Source organism: Canis lupus, chromosome 17 (assembly GCF_003254725.2).
Source record: "Canis lupus dingo isolate Sandy chromosome 17, ASM325472v2, whole genome shotgun sequence".
Classification (NCBI taxonomy): domain Eukaryota; kingdom Metazoa; phylum Chordata; class Mammalia; order Carnivora; family Canidae; genus Canis; species Canis lupus.
Window position 1 is genome coordinate 54,561,600 of NC_064259.1, and position 21,805 is coordinate 54,583,404.

General features: G+C 44.3%; 1 protein-coding gene across 3 annotated transcripts in view; it reads left to right on the plus strand.

Annotated features, from left to right (window-relative positions):
- The window catches only part of TTF2 (transcription termination factor 2), a 39,943-nt gene that overhangs the window by 14,033 nt on the left and 4,105 nt on the right, over positions 1 to 21,805 (plus strand). For 2 of the 3 annotated variants that reach the window (XM_025453398.3, XM_049095535.1), the window contains 16 exons: positions 316 to 430; positions 788 to 970; positions 2,710 to 2,837; positions 4,042 to 4,123; positions 5,947 to 6,066; positions 7,327 to 7,477; positions 9,702 to 9,810; positions 11,821 to 12,005; positions 12,746 to 12,899; positions 13,187 to 13,278; positions 14,284 to 14,369; positions 14,771 to 14,907; positions 16,063 to 16,233; positions 18,833 to 18,891; positions 19,740 to 19,890; positions 20,588 to 20,670. In XM_025453398.3, coding sequence (XP_025309183.1) covers positions 316 to 430; positions 788 to 970; positions 2,710 to 2,837; positions 4,042 to 4,123; positions 5,947 to 6,066; positions 7,327 to 7,477; positions 9,702 to 9,810; positions 11,821 to 12,005; positions 12,746 to 12,899; positions 13,187 to 13,278; positions 14,284 to 14,369; positions 14,771 to 14,907; positions 16,063 to 16,233; positions 18,833 to 18,891; positions 19,740 to 19,890; positions 20,588 to 20,670 — 2,006 coding nt within the window. The remainder of the gene's footprint in view (positions 1 to 315; positions 431 to 787; positions 971 to 2,709; positions 2,838 to 4,041; positions 4,124 to 5,946; positions 6,067 to 7,326; positions 7,478 to 9,701; positions 9,811 to 11,820; positions 12,006 to 12,745; positions 12,900 to 13,186; positions 13,279 to 14,283; positions 14,370 to 14,770; positions 14,908 to 16,062; positions 16,234 to 18,832; positions 18,892 to 19,739; positions 19,891 to 20,587; positions 20,671 to 21,805) is intronic. The other variant, XR_007402933.1, reaches the window with a different exon arrangement.

A 21,805-nucleotide genomic window follows, 5' to 3' on the forward strand; every position in this document is an offset into this window, starting at 1 on the left:
ACTGCTGGCCTGCCATGTGCTTTGTTTTTAAGGTCAGAACATCGTTAACTATGGGCCACAAGCTAGTCACGTGTGTTAACGTGGGAAAAGTTTTGTAGGTGGGTGTTTCGCTTCTGTCTTTTCCTATGTTTATATTTTTGGGGTTAGAAAATCAGCTGGATTTAAGAAAAAAAAAATAACAAAAAAACCCTGTTTTTCACACATATACTTAAAGGAGCCTAATTTCAGAGTTTTCACATTGTAGGCTACTTTAATCTGACACTGTCTTTCTAAGAACTTGAGACGAGAGACCATCTTACAGGATCTGTTTTCCAGAGCACTCTGAAATCAGTGAACATCCAGGCTCTTCCAGACAAGGGTCAGAAGTTGCTCAAGCAAATTCAGGAGTTGGAGGAAGCCCTTGGTGCTCTTGCCCTCTCCCCAGAGCCAGGTAAAACGGGTTATGCCCCAGAACTCGGGGTTTGCAGGAACTTTACAAGAGATGTACGAGAATCCCTTTCCATAAAGAATCTGTTGATTCATCCACCTTTCCATTTGATAATCCACTTCCGAGCTTTTCAGAATGCACTTGTAATTTCTAAGAACCTCCTTCATTTCCTGTGGACTCAACTCTATCCCCATCACTTAAGAAATGTTCTGTGTTGTGGTCTTGAGGTGTCTAGCTTGTTGGAATGGTGATGACCCCACCCTCTCTTGACCTCCTCTCTCACATAGAACTTCTTTGCTGTCCTGAATTGTAGCCTATTCTTTCCTTGTTTTTGTTTTGTTTTGTTTTGTTTTGGGGCAGACACTAATGAGAAGAGTAACACTCAAGTACTGCAACAGAAAAACATCACCAAAGCTACCACTGACCCCCCTCACCTGGTGCCTCCCAAACCCCTGCAGGGTGAGGATCTCCAGCCTCTGGTTTCTCAAGGACTGAAGGCTGCCTGCCCAGTAGCTGCTGGGGGATCCAGTTGGTGCTCTGGAGGTAAGATCCAAGGGCCTGGCCCTGGTGTGAATAGCTATACCTAGTTAAATGCTGCCTAGGAGATGTCTCTGTGCCCATGTGAAGGGAGAAGCCATTCTGGAGTAGTAAATTGCCATTATAATAAAAATGCCCAGCTGAGCTTTGCACAGTGTTTCAATTTCTGTGCTTGGCTCGTTTACTGACCGTTTTCACAGGCTGTCATCAATCAGACCAATGGCTGGCACACAGCAGTCATCGTGTAAATGTTTATGAGTGAAAGCTCAAGCTTACACCACGATAAAGTAGGCTGACCAGCGGGCACATTTGCACCCCTGTGTAGGTGTTAAGGCAGAGCAGAGGAGTGACATGAGTCAAGCTGATGACCAAAGACCCACTGAGAACTGTGACACCCTATTTAAATGACTGTTTCCATCCTTAACTTTACAGAAAACTATGGTTCAGAAGTAACTGCAAATAAAGATCACAGCAGAGCCTCACAGATGTGCTGGGATGGGCTGATTTGCCGATCAGGGAACAGGACCTGGGCTCACTGGTCAGCTTGGCTGGCAGTGACTGGAAGCACTAAGGCCAGTTTTCTCCCAGCTGAAGACTGCTAGAGATATAGAAAGGGAAAAGGAGAGAAGCAAGGGAACAAAAAAGGAAGGAAAGGGAGAAAGTCAAAGAGCAGTAATTAATAGGGGATAAGAAATGGACTTGGTGCCAGATGCAGTTGAGGCTAGCCTAAAAAGGAACAGAAAATCCTGTTTCAGGGCACCTGGGGGGGGTCAGTAGATTAAGCATCTGACTCTTGATTTTGGCTCAGGTCATGATCTCAAGGTTGTGGGATTGAACCCTGTGTTGGGCTCTATGATCAGCTTAGTCTGCCCCCACTTTGCACATGCACACATGCGCACAATAGATAGATAATAAAAATAATAAATAATTTTTTAAAAGCACCTTTAAAAAGAAAAGAAAATGTGCTTTAGTAGCATGACAGTTCTGGCTGAGAACATTGCTGTTACAGCATCATTCAGTAATCATAGTGGTGACTGAGTCAACTAGACAAAAACTAAATTTTATTAGAGTCTTAAGGTAAGAAAGTAAGTAATATGTTTAGAAAGCATTTCATCAAAGCGATTTTTCATTTAAAAATACTTTAACATTTGAAATGGTTAATTGGCATCTGCCTAGAAACCTCCTTCAGGATACTTCATGCCTGAAATTGGAAGCAGTGTAGGGGCGTGAATAGTGTTCCCTATAGGATGAGTGAGCTAACAGCACCACAGTATCTCCTGGCACAGTGCAGTCAGTGTGTGACACACACATCAGGGGCTCTCTCCCCATCTATCTAAACGTCCACGGACTTCCACAATTTCAGCCTTCCCTGTTGCTGACTTCCCTTCTTTGTATCTCACCCTGAGGATCTTTTCTTCCTAAAATAATGATGACATTACCTTTTCCTCGGCTTCCGCTTCGAAACTGGGGAAAAATTAAAAAGCGTACTCAAAATACTACAAGTTATCTTTTTATTATACTTTAATTATTTTGCCCTTTATTATAGTAGGTGTGTGGTTAAATGAACAAACGGAAAATGGGGATAGAAGAGTCTATGGGGAAGGAAACTCTATGGGCAAGAATTTGTAGGCCATGCAGATGTGTTATCTGGCAAATCGTGGATTGCTGGTTCACAGCATTAGCCAGGGTGGAACACTTGTGACACCTTTAGATAACATTTAGATAACACCTTTATTCGTACACAGGCCCCATGCAACAAGATGGGCCTCATGCCACATGGAAAATCATAAGTAAAGCCATTGATGAGCTGCATGAATCACTTGAGTCTCGGCCTGGTGAGACCGCTGTGGCAGAGGATCCAGCTGGGCTGAAGGTGAGCCAGGGGAGACTCCTGGTGCGGAGTTTCCTCTAGGAGTGTCCCTGCACCACAGATGGGGAGAACCTGTGGAGCTGCCCAGCAGAGTGCCATCCTGATGGATCTTTCCTACACATGATGCTTTAGTGGCTTCCCTTGTGGTATTTTCTCCTCCTGTGTGGAGAGAGGGAGGAAAAAAAATACAAAAACCCACTTTTTTTGTTAAAGCCATAACGTTCTATAGGTGTAATAGCAATAAAAGACTCGTTTATTGAGCTTCAGTGAGTGCTACGAGGATGCAAAGGACTTGCTGCTCTTAATGAACTAGTTGGGGGCAAGTGCATATGCAACATATATGAAACATAGAAAAGTACACAAAAACAAAGGTAAAATGTGCACTATCATGGGCTGCAGACAGTATACAGCAAACAAAAGGAATTCAGAATAAGGGAAAGTCACCGTAGGTGAAGAAGTCTTTATTGCCTGCCTCCCTGTGCCTTAACAAAGTGGCAAGCCCGAAGATAGCAAGGAGGATAGAAACCAAACACTTGGGTTGGAGAGAAGATGCAGGCAGCATTACTAACAGGTGAAGATGGGGAGCAGCAGGTGACATCACTGAGCAGGGGGCCTGCCTCACGATGCAACCTGGCACAGGGGAGCAGCTCAGATAGATTCACTCAGGAGATGGGACGAGATCCCATAGAACCTTGAGCCGGGTGTTTCCTGAAGATTGTTTTTGTCATGGAGTACCAGATGAGCTGGATTAAAAGACTGGAAGGGGGTGTCCGTCAAAGAGCTGCTGAAATTTATGACTCCCGGTGCAGATTCGGGACCCTGCCTACAGAGAGAATGAGCAGAAAACATCGGAGTGGCTCAGGAGTGAAAGGGAGGTGGCCAGTTAGAGGTCTTGCTTGCAAGCAGTAGAAGCTGCCTGGCTGATTCAAGCAGACAAAGGAAGACTCCCACTTGAGGGGGTGGGGGATGCTCTTGGTAGACATGCTGGCTAGCCGGTGCAAGTCTGTCCCTGGCAGACCAGGATGTGTGGTCACCCTAGGTGAGACGTGGAGTCACGGACCTCTGAGGTGCAGTGAGCGGCCCCACGACAGCTGGAATATTGGGAGGATCACTTCTAGAAAAGGAGAGGAAAGTGTGGAGTCTGAGTAGTCAGGATCCAGCACTCATGAGGAATTTATACTCAGCTTTTGGTTCTTCCCTTTGCCAGGTCCCCTTGCTCCTGCACCAGAAGCAGGCATTGGCCTGGTTGCTATGGCGGGAAAGTCAGAAGCCACATGGTGGAATTCTGGGTGAGTCTGGTGTTATGATAGGAGCCAACATACATATATTGTTTCATTTGGTCCTGTCAGCAGCGCTGGAGTGAGCACTTTGCTGTCCCCTTTTCCAGATGAAGAAACTGAAGTGCAGGATGGTAAAGCAGCATACTCAAGAGTACATAGCTGTAGGGTCAGCCAAGTCGTGGCTACAAGCAGAAGCTGACTGACTAAGCAGAGAGACAGTTCATTCTCTGGTGGCACAGGACAGACAGTCTGAGAGATGTGGAGAGCTAGATGGGAGGCCAGACGTCTAGGAGCACGGCCAAAGCCAAGGAATAGCCTCAGTGTCTTCTGGGAACTGTCATGGCTACTTTGTTCCATGAAGCCACCCCAAAGTCAGAGACCCCTGTCTCCACTCCTTCCTGCCAAAAGGATTTCACAGGGAGCCTCTTTTCTCAAGTTGCTCACATCTTCAAAATCTTGTGTGAGTATATGTATTCTCCAGAGCCGGATCACGCTGCCAGGCCTTAGGTGTGGGGAGCCTAGAAAGAAAGTTTTCTGTGTTCTGCTTTGGAAACTCAGCAAAATAAAATTTTCCAAGGTGCTCAGCTTCTAGGAAACATGACAGATGGCCACAATGGCTAGTAAGTGGCTATGATAAGGATCCCCAGGACTAGCTCCAGGTTAGACGCTCTGCTAGGAAGATGCACAGCATGGTATCTTACTCATGGCTAGGGTTTATTACAAAATAAAAAAGTAAGATTATTTTGATTTGTTATAAGTCGCAATCTGCAAAGGGAAAAGGCACATGGAGCAAAGTTCAGAGGATACTGGGTACAAGCTTCCAGAGGCCTTTGGCAGTGAAGTCGGCCAGGGTGAGCTGTGATGGCACTTGTTAAGATGTTGCTGAGTGGGGGAGTTCAGGCCTAAAGTGTTTACTGGAAGTTGGTCACACTGGCAGCTTCAGGCCTGGTTGGTCCTGGAATCCCAGGCTTCCAGAAGGAAGGCAGATGTTAAGCAAAACCACATTGTTGTTGTTTTTTTTTAAATTTATTTTTTTATTGGTGTTCAATTTGCCAACATACAGAATAAACCATATTGTTTGTGCGTGCAGTTTAGGCGCAGTGAACCACTCTTAGAAGTTCTGGGAATGGTGGGAACCCTGCTTGAATTCGAGTTTCCAAGGCCGGCCCAGCACCCTGTCCCCAGGCCTTCCCTAGGATGTTGGTGAGGCCTGCTGTGTTAGCTCCTTGTCTACTCAAAGTAGCAGGGCCTGAATTTGAACCAGAATCCACACTGTGACATTTTACTTCTGCTTATGTCAGCGATTATTTAAACTGTTACAGTGAGGATGAGAATATTTTATAGGGTCTAAAAAATAGTAAACTAAATTAGAGGAGTCCAATGACCAGCACAATGACAGTACCTGAGAAATGTTAATTAATGTCCCTCTTTGATGAACAAGTTTAGGGAATGGAGGACTATTTTGAATTAACTCCATCTATTGGATCTTTTTGGTTTCGGGGGAGTAAAAATTTTTAAAAACTAGCCAGTATCACCAAATGAGAGACAGATACCAGTGAATGCATTAGGTAAGTAACAATACAGCCTGCAGACCAGAGTAAGGTCTAAATTATAAGTCTTGCAAAAGTCATGGTAACATGTCTTTGATCTGGATAATGAGTAGCAAGAGCTAGGGTTCATCTTCATACACAAGGTGAAGGATTTGTTAGGGTAGGAAAGAACAGTGCCTGAACCAGCAGGAGCCAAGGTATGCCAGTGATTTCTTCTCTTGAAGTGGAGGTGATTCTTTGCCCTAAGTGATAAACTATCTAACTTCCATTTTCTTTTTCCAGCGGATGATATGGGATTAGGAAAAACCCTAACAATGATTGCCCTCATCCTGACCCAGAAGAACCGAGAGAAAACCAAAGAAGAGGACAAAAACGTGGCATTGACTTGGCTTTCCAAAGATGGTATCCAAACGCCCTCATAGCCTGTTATTTCCGAAATTATCTGAGCCAGCAGAGAGTGGACATTTTTAGACTACGAAAGAATACTTTTGGTCATGTGTCATTAGTCTATTAGAGAACCAGTGTTAGACTCTTTCCTCTGGCATCATTTCTGATGCTGGATATGCTAATTACAAGTGATGATTGCCTCTTTTGCTATCAATTTAGCTTGACCTGTGATTAGAAGAAAATTTTAAAAAGAAAGCCAAGGCTTTGAAATGGCTCTTACTATTTTTGTTAATGTTGAGGACACAACTATGGGGCTGGTCCAAATTAGTTAATAATATTTTTTTTAATATTTTATTTCTTCATTCATGAGAGACACAGGCAGAGGGAGAAGCAGGCTCCCTGCTGAGCCACCCAGGCATCCCTTTTTTTTTCTTTTAAGATTTTAATTAATACTATTTTTTTAAGGAAGGTTTGTCCACCTTTGGATTTTAGCCACTATAGCAGAAGCTGTTTCCAAGTTTTCTGAAATTCTTCAGCTTTCCAAATTCTCAACAATTTCTCACTTCAACCTCTGTTTTTAAAATAAAATAGCTGTCTGTGTGCCTTAAAGGTCCGATGTGTCACGTGTTGGCAACACTGCATCACACATGAGTTGCCATGTATGCAAGGACCTTTCTCAGGTGGTTGGTGCAGATCTGGCTCTCCACTCTCAAGGCTTCTCCTGGTGGCAGCTGGATCCCGTGGCTCTGGGTGCAGTAGTGACATGCTGCATGCACACACAGAGATGGGGTGGTGGGACAGTGGTACAAACACTCTCGCTAGCTGGTTCCTGGGTAATCTTTGCTTATTTTAGGAGTTTTGTACTTCTGTTGTGAGGTGGATGTGTAATTAGGTGACGCTTTTCAGAAAAAAAAGTAATAGTACCCCCCTGTAACGAACCAGCTCAGGCTGAGGTAGGAAATGATCCTGCTTCTACCTCCTGACCACTGTTGGAAGCACATTGGTTTCTTTAGATGGAGACCACGTACTGTGCCCTTTCCTTTCCTCCTTTAGCCACTGTCTCTGACTGACCTTTGTACGGGGGAAAATAAGTGTTGTGAGTTAAAAGACCACCCCTTTAATTTCCCATTCTGTTCTATACTGTGTGTGGAAATAAGAGCAGCAGTTTGTTAAAAATATTGATTGAAGGAAGAATAGTCCAGAAAAAGAGGAGATAACTTTAAGGGTTAAAGACTGTTTAATGAGAGTAATGAGGTGTTGACTTTTTTTCCCAAGACTCCCGTGAGTTCACTTCCCGTGGCACGCTGATCATCTGTCCTGCTTCCCTGATCCATCACTGGAAAAACGAGGTGATGAAACGTGTGAGCAGCAACACACTAAGAGTCTGTCTCTATCATGGGCCCAATCGGGATCAACGTGCAAAAGTGTAAGTGCAGAAACACTGCATTCGGTGCCAGCTCTTAGCATCTTGGCTTGAGGGGTCATAATTGGCCTTCCTTGAGCTTTCCTGTAGTCAGGACTAATGATACTTGAGAAGACTAAAGGCACTTTCGCCACCCAGCATCCTTCACCTGTGCTAGGAGATGCATCTTTTTTGTTTGTTTGTTTGTTTGTTTACTTTTGTAAAAAAGATTTCATTTATTTACCCGTGAGAGACACACACAAAAAGAGGCAGAGACGCAGGCAGGCTCTCTGCAGGAAGCCCGATGTGGGACTGGATCCCAGAACCCCGGGATCACACCCTAAGCCAAAGGCAGATGCTCAACCATTGAACCACCCAGGCATCCCTAGGAGATGCTTCTCTGAAGAGAATGGTGTTCTTTTGCTGTATCCTCGTTACCATCGTCAACAAGAGCTGTCATGGGAGGTAGCCTGAGATGCCCGAGCTGTTGGTCAGGGAGCAGCAGCATTCTCTTGGCGCAAGAGGGTCTGCCACAGTTATTTCATTCTTGCTGAATTTCTGATTCCAAACTCACATTCTTTTTCCGTTCGTGTAAATTGTAACCAGCCTGGTCTTATAGAGCATCTTGGTAGAATATTAATGATTAGTTGGTATGGACTGGCTATGTTTTTCACATAGGAACCATCTACGAAGTTTTAAAATCAAGGGTTTAGATTAGACCTAACTGAATTCCTGAAGGGAGTGGATCAGGAAGCAGGAAGGAAAATGTTTCCCCAGGTGGTAATTTTAGTCCTAGCTTTGCCTTTTGGTTTTAAAGGATTTTTTTGTTTTTTAAGATTTTCTTTTTAAGGAAATCTCTATATCCAATGTAGGGCCCAAGATCAAGAGTCATATGCTCCATCTACCGAGCCAGCTGGGCGTCCCTGAAGGAATCGTTTTTTGTTCCTAATTGTGATATGATGGTCTAGGTTGAATACTTGCTGACCTAGTCAAGGAACCGAGTTGTTTCTGCTTCTAAACAATCTCCCCAATCTCTCATATTAGATATTTTATCTCCTAAAGAACAGAGTGGTAGTCTTTCGGGGTGAGTTGCAAAATTGGGGGCCATCAGTCTTCCAATACACCCATTCTCATGAATGAGGGTCACTTTAGCAGATGAAAGGTGTTAGGGCAGCAGTGACAGACCTGCGTGCCTTCTCCATCAGTGGTTAGCCTTTGTTCTAGGGAGTTTTTTTTTTTTTTTTTTTTTGAGATTTTATATATTTGAGGGAGGGAAGAGGGGAGAGAGAGAGAGAGAGAGAGAGAGGAGTGATGGGGGAGGAGCAGAGGGAGAGAGAAAGGCAGACTTCTTGCTGAGCAGGGAGCCCAACAAAGAGCTTGATCCCAGGATCCTGGGATCAGGGCCTGAGCTGAAGGCAGATAATTAAACTGACCGAGCCACCCAGGTGCCCTTGTTAGATTTATTAGAAATAAATTGCACCTTACTTGATTTGCACTTCAGTCATACCTGATTTGGTATTCAGAATGTACTACTAGTTGGCTGATTGGAATCATTCGTAATCCTTCTTCTTCGTATGATGCTAAGTCAGCATGTAGACAGTGTTCCCTCTGAATTAGACGTATCATTTTATCAAAAGTATTTATGGGCATTCTCTCAGGTGCACGATATTAAGTTTCATTGGAAAAAAGATTTTTTTATTAAGAGTCTTTACATATAAATAGTAGAGGCAAGGTAAACTCAAAGCTTACGTGTGTATATTAATACTCAAATATCAAGGCCAGGTTCATGTGTTTTCAGAAATCTGTTATAGAATGATAAGGCGAAAGATCAGATCTAGATGAACAACGCTTTGAGGGTTTCTTACTTCCCTGGGACTTCAGCATCAATCTAGCTCAAATCATTCCTACATGTTAATTCCCAGCCCTGCCCTACTTCTGTTGTTGCCAGATCAAATCCAGCTTAATATGACTACAGCCAGAGATTTTCTTTTCTGACTCATGTGCTGGGAACAGGGAGGCCGTTTAGCTCTAGTAAACAGGCTATAAAAATGATCAGAGGAAAGACATAAGGAAGCCAAGTAAGTAAAATTTACCATGTATGTGTGGATTAAGGGCATGAATTAATGAATTCTACCCACTGTCCTTCTTCTAGTCAAAGGCATTTTTATAAAGGGATCAACTCCCCCTCTCTTGTCAGTCACAATGTGGAGGGATAGTTTACTGTTTGCTTCCTGTTCTGTCTGCACAGCCTCTCTACATATGACATCGTGATCACTACCTATAACCTTCTGGCCAAGGAGATTCCCACACAGAAAGAAGAGGGAGCGATCCCCGGTGCAAACCCCAGTATGGGGAAGGTGAGTCTGGGAGCCACCAGGGAAATGGAGCAGCACCTCATAATTTAACTGGAGGCCTCCCACAGCATCACATGCAGCAAAGGTACATTCTTGTGAGGTCAGGAATGGCCTGGACATTCCACCTGTGGACACGGAAAGTGCCTTCCTCTCTTCGTTCCTATTTATTCCAGAGCTTTATCATCAGTGATGAAGGTTGAGGTCTGGCACAGTATTTAGTTGTTGTGTAGAGTGAACAGTAACTGCATAGAAGTTGTAGTGGGGCCTGTCACATGAATATGGGAAGTGCCACTTCCTGCAGTTTTTATTTTAGAGCCTTCTGGGTATACTCTTAGGGTATTTTTTTTTTTTTTTTGTAAGATTTTATGTATTTATTTGAGAGTGAGAGTGAGACCGAGAGAGCATGAGCTGGAGGAGGGTCAGAGGCAGAAGAAGCAGGCTCCAATGCAGAACTCAATCCTGGGACCCCAGGATCACGACCTGAGGCAAAGGCTCAACCCATTGAGCCACCCAGGCGCCCCTCTTAGGATATTTTTTTATATTTAACGTGAAGAGCAGCATTTTAATACTGGCATTTTTGCATCAAGCTGTTACTCCTGCCTGTCTTCCACCTCCTAGGGAAAGAGGTTGCAGTCAGGCTACCAAGGGGCCTGAGGCTAACTGATAACCAGGGAAGACTGATTGTTTGCTAGGGTGTCCAGGGTCGTCTCCATCAAATAGCATAGAGGCTTTCTGGCATCATTATCATGGGGCTTTTTCTCCTGAAAATGTGGTGCTGTTCCAAGAGCTAATCTTTTGCGTGTTATTTTTCATCAGATCTCCATATTGGGGGAAATCTCTAGAATGCTTTTCCAGTCAGACCAACTCTGATTTCCTGTCGATGATGAACTTTTCAGATTCCTCACTGGTTCCTCATTGCTTTCGGGATAAAACCGTAGTCCCTTTCCAGGATGAATCAGGCTTTTTATGACCTTGTCCTACTTGACGGGGCTCTTATCTCCTACGCCTTGGCCCTCCCTGTGGCTTCTCCCCTTCTTAGTCCCAAGAGATGTATGTCTGCCCTGCTCTGTCACACTGCTGTGCCTTTGCTCTCTCTCAGTGGAATGCTTTGCCTCTGTTCCCTTTCCAGTTTAGTTTGGGTTTTTTGTTTGTTTGTTTTACCTGCTTTAAGAATCCTTTAATCCTTTGGTTAAATGCCTCTCCTATACCTTGTACTTACTTAAGTCCTAGCACTCCACATATTCAGCACATCTTGAATATCTCCTATGTGCCAGATGCTATTTCAGATATTAGACGGCAGTGAGCCACCCTTGCTAGGCTCCTCCAGCATGTGTTGAATTATCCAGTGGTACTTAATATATCAACATCGTGCCATAATTAATCTTTCTGCTTATTTTTCTTCTTTGCTCCCTTTTGAGCTCCTTGAGGCTGGGAACTGTGCTTCATGTCTGCTTTCATATCTTACGTATAAAAGTAGACTTAGGGGCACCTGGGTGGCTCCGTGGTTTAGCGTCTGCCTTCAGCTCAGGTTGTGATCCTGGAGTCCCTCTTCTTATGTCTCTGCCTCTCCCTCTGTGTCTCTCATGAATAAATAAATAAAATATTTTTAAAAAATAAAAGTAGACTTGCAGTAAATTTGTAGTGAATTTTCGTAAATTTAGTAAATATTTTTATTGAAACGAGTGAATTTCTAGACTTGAGACATAGTGTCATCCTGACCCATGGCCGTTGCTCACTTTTGTGTTTTAACTTGAAGACTCAACGTACAATGTTTTACTCTTAAGCATCTTAAACTCAGAGATTGGGACTCTCAAGTCAACTTGTTTATTTCTACCCACTGAGAATCTCCACTTTTTGATTCTTCAGCTTAATTCTTATTTCACTGTGCCCGACCTAAGCCCTAAAACTTGATGGTTAGAGTGGATCTCAGTACTTGTTCATTGTTTCTCCTTATCTTTTTGAAGGCATGGCATTTTCCCATACAGTTGATGATTTTACTTGGGTTTCTTCCAGGATATTGCCAAAACACCTTTGCTTCGAATAGTCTGGGCTCGAATCATATTAGATGAAGCCCACTGTGTCAGGAATCCGCGAGTACAGACTTCCATGGCTGTATGCAAGCTACAAGCCCATGCCCGTTGGGCTGTCACTGGAACCCCCATTCAGAACACTTTGTTGGATATGTATTCACTGCTGAAGTGAGTAAAAACCTTCAGGATCATGGAAATATGAACCGTGTCAGTAACCCTTCATCATTATTTCCTATCTCAAGAGAAAGCTCCAAGAGTGTGCCAGATTATTTCATGTAGCGGATGGCAAGCTTCTGAACCTCTAAAGGGCAAAAGAATTCATGTTTATGAGGAAGTAATCAGTTGATTGGTAGATACAGGACTATGATCACATCGAGCCCCACTATATGGAAAGATTTAGGATGGATTAAAATGAAAGGAAACAAAAGTTCTCTTTCTTCAGTCCAGTGAATGTTTGGGGTTTTTTCCTGCTTTAAAGCATATGGCCCAAGGTTAGGCCTACTATTTATTGGAAGCAAACAGAAAAGAATGCTGATTTTAAAGCCCTTGCTTTTATTCAAGTCAGCCCATCAGAGGATAATGGAATTTCTTTGCCGGGCTTTGAAGCTTTAGGATTAAATTACAGCTATTGGTTCATATGTCCTGTTGTGATGATATGGACATCATTAATGGGAAAATTCACATTTTACAATGTGGTTTTGTTATTGAGTTAGATTCTTTTGATGTGTCTCTCAGGGCTTTGCTATGAAATTCACTGTTAAGAACTGATTGAATGACAGATGTAACAGAAAATATGAGTTGCTTCTCACCTTGTGTGTTTCTTTGGACCCTTATTTATTTTCTCCTTGCACTGTTATTTCTCTATCTTCTGTCCTGCTCTCTGTCCTCTTCCTCAACAACAAAAAAAGATTTCTTCGCTGTTCTCCATTTGATGATTTCCAACTATGGAAGAGCCAGGTTGACAATGGTTCAAAGAAAGGAGGAGAGCGGTTAAGTATTTTAACCAAGAGCCTTTTGCTGAGGAGAACAAAAGACCAGCTGGACTCCACAGGCAAGCCCTTGGTAATCATCTCATTTATACGTGTCCCTGAGGGAGGCTGAGGAAGGAGGGTGGCATGCCCTCTCCTTGGCTCAAACAGCCATCTGCTTTGCTGGGGAGCCTCCGAGTGTCCCATCTGCCTGTGAGGGGGCCCCAGGTCGTCATGTGTCACCGCAGTCCTGTTTTTAGGGCAGGTGGAAGTGCTGTCTGGGGCTTGACTAGGTTTCCAGGGTCACCTGTGGGGAACTTACTCTGTAATGCCCAGGGCATTTGTCTGACTTTGCCAAGCTGAGTTCTTCTTTTCCTCCAGGTGATGCTGCCTCAGCGTCAGTTTCACGTGCACCGCTTAAAGCTTTCTGAAGATGAGGAGAATGTTTACAGTGTCCTTTTGGCAAAATCAAGGTGTGTGCGATGAGGAAGCACCTCGCATTTATTGTTGTGTTGTTGCTGTTCTTGCTTGGAAGTGAATTAAGGGTCAAGTTTCTTCAGACAGTGTTTATTGATGAGTTGGGTATCTATGTTCCTTTCTCTGTTTGTTTTGGCTTTTAAATCTCCCTCTTTGTCTCTCTCTCCTCACCTGCACTCTGGCTCACCTCTATCTTGTATACACACTGAACCTGTTCTTCATTGGCTTCCTTGCATAGAAGCCAGACAGTGTGGTCACAGTGCATCAGGTCTGTCTGGTCCTATGGGGCCATATTGGGAAAGAACATTTCTTTGACCTTTGACCTGTTACTCAGCATCTCCTTGGAGCCTAAAAAACAAAACTCTGATCCTTGTCACCTGTTCTTTGTATTTTCTCTAAAACTCTTATCCTTCCCTAAGTTCCGGATTTAGTCTCCCGCTTGGTACCACCTCTCACTTCCAATGTGAATATGTTTCTTTTCTCTTTGTAAACCTGATGTAGTATCATATTTATTACTAAATATAAACCAATACTAATATTGATATTACATTAATATTATAAATTAATAGTAAGTTATCACACATAATATTTATAATATTAATGTTCTATTAACACATTTAAAAAATGATTTGGGAGGTACCTGGATGGCTCAGTTGGGTGAGCGTCTGCCTTCAGCTTGGGTCATAATCCCAGGGTCCTAGGATGGAGCCCCATATCTAGTTCCCTACTCAGTGGGGAGCCTGCTTCTCTCTCTCCTTCTGCCTGCTGCTCCCCCTGCTTGTGCTCTCTCTTTGTCAAATAAATAAATAAAATCTTTAGATAAATAATGATTTGGCTTTTAAAATAATTTTAATTACCTTTGGTCAGTGGTTGCCATGAGCCTGACTTTAACAAGTCTTATTCGAGTTCCTCCTGCAAGCTCAGTTAAGCAGTGACCATTGGTAAACCTCTTTTGTCTTAACAAACATCACATGTACATTTTCTCTTTTGATCTGAGGTAGGTCAGCTCTGCAGTCCTATCTAAAAGCAGGGCGTGAAGGTGGGGGCAACCTGTCTGGAAGAAGCCCTGGTAATCCATTCAGTAAAGGTAAGCAGTGGGACACTCCTAAGTACATACAAGTTATGAAACTGTGGATTTAGATCAGGTAAAATTACAGATATGGCCATTATGAGTTCTTGGTATCAGAGATTTGGCCTTAGCTAGGAACCTCAAACCAAAGTAACATAAGCCCATCTGCCTTCACCCAGACCCGGTGATAGAAACTTCTTTTAGATTACTTTTAAACTCTACATTATTAAAATGCAGCTTGGTCTGTAAAGAAAGCCAGTATTTCTTGTGGCTCACTTGGTAGAGAGGTCAGTTACAATGATGTTATTGAATCTCAGATCTAGGAAGTTCAGAACAGCCTCTTTCGGTTTGCGATCTGTCCTCGTGTTTCTGTTCTAAACCCTGTACTGTTTGCCGTGGTTTGTGTCCCTTCGTGGAAGTGGCCCAGGAGTTTGGGTCCAGTAGGCCTGGACCCTGCGTGGCAGCAGACTCCCAGAGACCCGGCACCCCCCACTTACTGTTGACCCGCTTGCTGAGACTCCGCCAATGTTGCTGCCACCTGTCTCTGCTGAAGTCGGTAAGAAGAGCCCTCAGGGTGCACCTCCAGAGTGGCTGCAAGAGAAATCGTTTCAGTCTTCCATAACTGGGGTCCAGCCTGCCGGAACAAGGGCAATGGCATCTTGGGGCCTTTCTGTTTATTGGTAGGCAGAGAAGAGGAAGCTTGTTTATTTTCCCGTGTATTAGTTTTTATTGATCTTGAGATAATTCCCATAGTGTTGAGAACAGCTTTTCTTCTTGTTGGGTTCTTTTGTACATAAACTTTATTTGAGAGTGGAAAATGTCATTTTGTTAAACCATTCATGAGTACTCTGGTATTTTAGGGTATCAGAAAGCCAATTTAGGTACTAGTTTTTTCTGCCTTCAGGCAATATTGAGGCTTTTAAGGCTAGTCATGAAAACTCAAGTATTTATACAATTGGAAAAGTGGTCTTTACATTGGAGAAAGGCACATCCATCTGTAATTAAGATGAATCTGTTACTCTTTTTGAAGAGCTGTGGTAATGTGTTTTGATTATCAATAGCTTAATTAACTGTACTGTTTAGCTGGGGAGAACAGGATGATCATGTAATCTGGCAAATCTCTTCATTCCATCGTTTGCTTTATCTTTAATCTGTTATAAAAACCTGGGATCCCTGGGTGGCGCAGCGGTTTAGCGCCTGCCTTTGGCCCAGGGCGCGATCCTGGAGACCCGGGATCGAATCCCACATCGGGCTCCCAGCGCATGGAGCCTGCTTCTCCCTCTGCCTGTGTCTCTGCCTCTCTCTCTCTCTCTCTCTCTCTCTGTAACTATCATAAAAAAAAAAAAAAAAAAAACCTGCAAGATTGGGCAGCCTGGGTGGCTTAGCGGTTTAGTGCTGCCTTCAGCCCAGGGTGTGATCCTGGAGACCCGGGATCGAGTCCCATGTCAGGCTCCCTGCATGGAGCCTGCTTCTCCTTTTGCCTGTGTCTCTGCCTCTCTCTCTCCCTGTCTCTCATGAATAAATAAATAAAATGTAAAAAAAACCTTGCAAGATTACATTTGAATCAGATTGTCTCTGAGGAGATACTGATGAATTATAAGACATTTTGCCTTGTGAGATGTTAAACAATCAGTACTTCATTGGCAAATAACATGGCTTGCTGCCTCAACTGCCCACCTGTTCTTCTGTCCCCTTCCTGTATTCTTTTCAGGCCCTGGACCCAGCAGAACTGAAAAGCGAGGGCCTAGCCCTTTCTCTGGAAGAGCAGCTCAGTGCCATGACATTGTCCGAAGTCTGTGATATGGAGCCGTCTCCCATCATTTCCCTTAATGGTGAACGTTTCAAGGCAGAGCTTTTTGACAACACAAGAGCAAGCAGCAAGGTACTTTTGTCACCTCTGTTCTGATAGAAAAACTTGGATTCGTTTTCATGTGTGGGAGTGGCACATTGGTTCAAGCACACACAGCCATTGCATGACAGGGCTAGAACTATTAGATTTGAGCTGGTCCAATACCCCTCCCAGTCTTAAATTCTAATTTTATTTCACAGATAAAACTAGTCTTACTATATAGTGGGCTTTCAGAGTGTGATTTGGGCCAGCCCCAGCAGCAAGGCAGATTTTCTGTCATGGGTCACTGGGAAAGTTGCCGATCGGGTTTACACCAACGACAGGGCCTCAGTGAGTGAGCAGTTTGTCTCAGGAAAGCTTTAAAGGAAAACCACAAAGGCTGACCCCAGAGACTGTCTGATACATCCGAGCACCAATTGCTTGGACTTGTTGAAAGTCATCCATCTGTGAGTATTATTTCCTAAATAGCCTTCTATCTTCATTAGTCATTTCGTTCTATTTTCATTAAAGCTTTTTTAAGGCTGAAGCGTTGTGGTGCAGGAAGGCTGAGGTGTGCTGTAATTTGAATCCTACCTTTTTGTTGGCTGCTTGGAGTGTATACTATTAGTCCACGTAGCCTGAGATGAGGGCTAGTCTCTTTCTCAGCTGCTGTCTGAAGCTGCCATTCCCAGGCCCAACCTCTATTCAAAGCCTTTTTTTTTTTTTTTTTTTTTTTCAAAAATGCAACTAAAATGAGGTCACTGTCAAGAGCTCAGTGTTACTTAAGAATTATTTAAGGGGGATCCCTGGGTGGCGCAGCGGTTTAGCGCCTGCCTTTGGCCCAGGGCACGATCCTGGAGACCCGGGATCGAATCCCACGTCAGGCTCCCGGTGCATGGAGCCTGCTTCTCCCTCTGCCTCTCTCTCTCTCTCTCTGTGATGTGACTATCATAAATAAATAAATTAAAAAAAAAAAGAATTGTTTAAATTTTACAAATATTTACTGAGGTCTTCACCACTAGGAACTGAGAAAAACATAGGAAGAACACCTCACGTGGACAAACTCGATGTCCTAGCACCTTCAGAGTTAGCTCTTGGGTAAAAGAGTCCTCATAATCTGTGTGCCTCACCTAATACTTGGGTAATGTTTATTCACAGGGCTTTTTAACGTCAGCCCGTTAATAGTGATTCAAACCATTTAAGGTTGTTTCTCGCAGGGAAGGAAGTTTTGGCAGCACCCTCCTAAACTCATGTAGAAGTTCCTGGAATTTGACCCCAGCTCATAGACTGTGAGGCCAGCTCCTCTCCTGCTAAAGTTTTCTCAAAATACCTACTGCCAACTTTTTTGTGGCAGTCTGAGTGTTTATCAGAACCTCAAGTCGCCAAGACACCAGGTGTTTCATTTCCTGCTTTTCTTTCTGCTTGCAAATTCAGAATGATCCAGTACTGTTCTCACTTTCTGTCCAGCACATCTGTTGAGACTGGGTGGCAGCCTCATGGGTGGTGGAGGCCTCTAGAGGTGACCACTCTACGATAGCAGGGGACATAAGTGCCAAGGGCACCTCAAAGTTCACCCAGGGCAGCTCCTTGTTTCAGTGATGAGGTGTCTGAGCTCTTAACCAGAAGTCATGAAGGGATACAGCCATGTGATTGATGGCAGAGCGTAAGAGCTCCCGTCATCTCTCAATTCCTAGTCCATTTTTCTTCCTCCTCCACCATCTTGGGGGTTAACTCCATGGCCCTTAGAGGCTTTCTAAAGGTCATCTGCATTAGCAGTTGGGAGGAATGTATCCAGCTCATGTGTTCTTACCACCCACCTGCTCCCATGTGGACTCAGATGTGCTCTGAGGGTGTTTGGTAAATACCCAGAGAGCTTTTTGGGAAGCCTTAGCAAGTGTTGCTCAGACTGGACAGGTCCTCTTCTTCAGCAGCCTTTAGGACAGGCCTTAAACTGGATAAAGCTCGTTCACTTTGTCTTTCTGCAAAAGTTTGGATAGTACCTTCTCTGGTCTGTCTACCTGCTGGATGCTAGGGGTTTGAACCAGGGATGAACCAGTCATATGTTGGCTCTGTTTCCTTGGAGCACCTCAAGTCATGATAGCAAGAGATGATCAATACACAATGTGTAGTGTGAAAAAGACCATGACAATAGAAACAGAAGGAGTGCTCAAGCTATAGGAGCAGGTGGGCAGTGGGCACCTAACCCATACTTTGGGGTTTGTGGGGACCTCCAAGAAGTGATGTTGATCTGACATGGAAGGGTGTTCTAGGCAGAGAGGACAGAGTGGACAAAGATGAGACAAAGTATGGCTTAGCAGAGGAAGGACTTTGGTATAATGAGAGCATTGTTTGGGGAGGGAGTAGTGAGATACAAGACTGGAGACATAAGCTGAGGCCGGAGCAGCACGGATCTGGTAGGTCATTGTCAGAAGCTTGGGCTCCATCCTTGGTGGGAAGGCGGTTCAGGAACTCCAGCCAGAGGAGGGAAGTGACAGCCTGGGCATCTTTGAAATAGCCCTTGGGCCACACAGAAGAGGGTGGCCTAGAGTGAGGCAAGACCAGAGGCAGAGAGCCCACTTCTGTAGTTCAAGTGAGGGATGACGGAGAAAAGCGAATTTGCTACGACTTACGTGTACCAAATAACATTTCCCAGATTTCATCTCTGTTGGTGGAATTGGAGGCAATCCGAGGAAATTCAGGGTCCCAAAAGAGGTAAATGTGTTACTTTGTTATCCAAATATTGCTTGTGATTAATCAGGAAACCTTGATATTGCTGATAATTCTCAATCTCAACTTTTTATAAATCAAGGACCTTGAATCATCCTCAGCAGAAAGCACTGAGGTGATAGCACAAATTCTCTGTGATTTGTTAAAATATTTGTGGCACCGATTGAGAAGGAAGTCCCTAGAGGATTAGAGTAAGCTAAGCATCTGGACAAGTGTTTAAAAGTAGAGAAGCAGCTAAAGAAAAGGGAATAACAGGTGCAAAAGGCAGGGGGAGGTGTGTGATCAGACAGGGAGCCCCGCAGTGCTGGGAGTGTTCTTGAGCCTGTACGATATGTTGGATCCATTTGTCATCTGTTATCCTTACTTGTGTGTTATGGACCTGCATTTGTGTATGTGAATTATTTTGATTTAATAACTTAAAATCCTAATTAAAACATAGCATGGGGCATGGGGGTGTGGGTAGAGACCTCCCAGTAGCTTGCTGTGGGTGGCAAAGGGAGGGCAGCCTGTATCCCTTTCCTGCAGGACCACAGATCTCTAGAGGAGCACCAGGTCACCAAATAACAAGAGGCTGCAGTCCTTATTTTAGGCCGGCCACCACTTTATTCTGACCTCATTTAGCCTGAGATGAATTACGCACTGGATCTGGAAACAGTTGAAGCATTCTGACCTTAAAATGTGACCTCAGTGTGTGCCTTTGCCCCACAGGGGACAGAAGGCCTTTCCTGGTCCACATTTGATAGCCGAATCTTAAGAGTGACAGGGCATTAAGACCCTGAAATGTGTTTCATCTCTTCAGGGGGGTTGATGTTTTGTTTTATCCTTACTTCCAGTGTCATTGTCTCCCAGTGGACCAGCATGCTGCAGATTGTAGCGTGGCACCTCAAGAAGCGTGGCCTGACTTATGCCACCATCAATGGCTCTGTCCGCCCCAAACAGAGAATGGACTTAGTGGAGGCATTTAACAGCTCCAGGAGTCCCCAGGTAGGAGCTGGTCCCCTCAGAGCTCTGTCATTGAGCGCGCATGGTTCTCAGTTACACAGCGAGAATTCTAGGGTAGCAGCTCAGCATGAAAACATTTGTTGCCTTGGTCCCTCCACATGCTTTTAATTTATTAGACATCTATTGGGGTACATATCAAAGTGTGCACATGCTTTAAAGAGAATAAAATACGAGGGCTAAAAGCAGGGGAAGAGCAGAGCTGGTTGGCTCAAGCTATCTTTGTAGGGGAGGCAAGCCTTTGAAGGGTAGGTGGCATTTTGATAAGAGGAAGTGTGGGGGGAGAGGTGGAGGGATGGCAAGAATGCAGAAAACACTGGTGGACAGTGGGCGGGATAATCAGGGCAGTGGGTGGGGGTGCAGAGACCAAGGGAATGGATAGAATCTGGTTAATGGAGAGCTCGTCCAGCCAGCCACCCCAAGTACTCTAAATTGTAGCATTTGTGTATTTTGGCAGGCATAGAATTCACATTCTGAGGTTAACTCACAAAAAAATACGAAGTGAGAGTTTTCTTAAAGGTGAGGCATGGGATGCTGCATCTCAAGAGTATTTTAACAGCAGAGGGATACTGGATAGGAACATGGTACTTACCTGTATTGGTCTTGGGCTCCAACTCGAGACAGAGGGAGAGCTGTATTATGAGTCAAATCTTGATAAGTGAATGCTGTTTTCTTTTTGAAGGTTATGCTAATCTCTCTCTCAGCTGGAGGTGTTGGTCTGAACCTGACTGGAGGAAACCACCTTTTTCTTCTGGATATGCACTGGTAATGATTCTGGATTTCTGTTGCATAGTCCTAGCATAGCGTGGGGGGTGGGGGGCATGGGGTAGTGGGGCCCAAATCCTTGTGTTGAGGGTGCTCTTTTTATGTTAGGCAGATGCCTCTGCTGTGTATACGTGTACAGGTGCCGTCTAAACAAGGTGTGGGGCTGTTGGAGGCCTGCATTCCTGAGCAAGCAAGGCTTCAAATGACTGCTCAAAATAGCACTCACTTATTGTTAATCTTACATCTGTTTCCATGGAAACCAGGAAGAAGGCTTTTTCTCAGGGCTCAGAACTCCATCGCTCAGTTTTTTTCCCTCTTCAGAATACCGTATTTCACACCATTTGTGGATGTTCAAGGAGATCTCAACCCTGGAAAAGGAGAAGCTTTACTCTAAAAGGAAAGGGAGAAGGAATTTTCTAGTTATGGTAGGAATACACTTAACACAAGACCCTTGGCCACGCACTGAGTATCAACATTGGGAGCATAACAGCAAATTTCCTGGAAATAAGATAACTGAGTTTGTGTGTTAGGAGGACAAGAATGTCATAATTAGTCTCAGTTTGGGGTTTTCCAATTATGCCAAGCAGAGATTGCCACACATTTGTCTGATTCTCCAGGCAGCCCAGATTGACACACACAGGCCAACCTGTTACCATCTTCTGGGAGAATGTGTTTGGGTCTTAGGACTCCCTGACAGATTTAAGGGAGGAAAGCAGAGTGGGAGTTAAATGCTGACTTCTGGGGGCGCCTGGCTGGCTCAGCCAGTAGAGCATGCAACTCTTTTTTTTTTTTTTTTTCCTTAAAGATATATTTATTCATGAGAGACACAGAGAGGCAGAGACACAGGCAGGAAAGAAGCAGGCTCTCTGCAGGGAGCCTGATGCGGGACTTGATCCCAGGACCCTGGGATCAGGACCTGAGCCAAAGGCATATGCTCAACCACTGAGCCACCCAGGCTCCCAGAGCGTGCAACTCTTTATCTCAGGGTTGTGAGTTCGAGCCCCATGTTGGGTGTGGAGATTACTTAAAAATAAAATCTTAAAAAAATAAATCAGTGCTGTTTTCTGAAATGGTGAAATGCTGTCCAAGATCTTAAAGAGGTAGGATGAGAAACTAGTTTGGAGTTGATAGCATG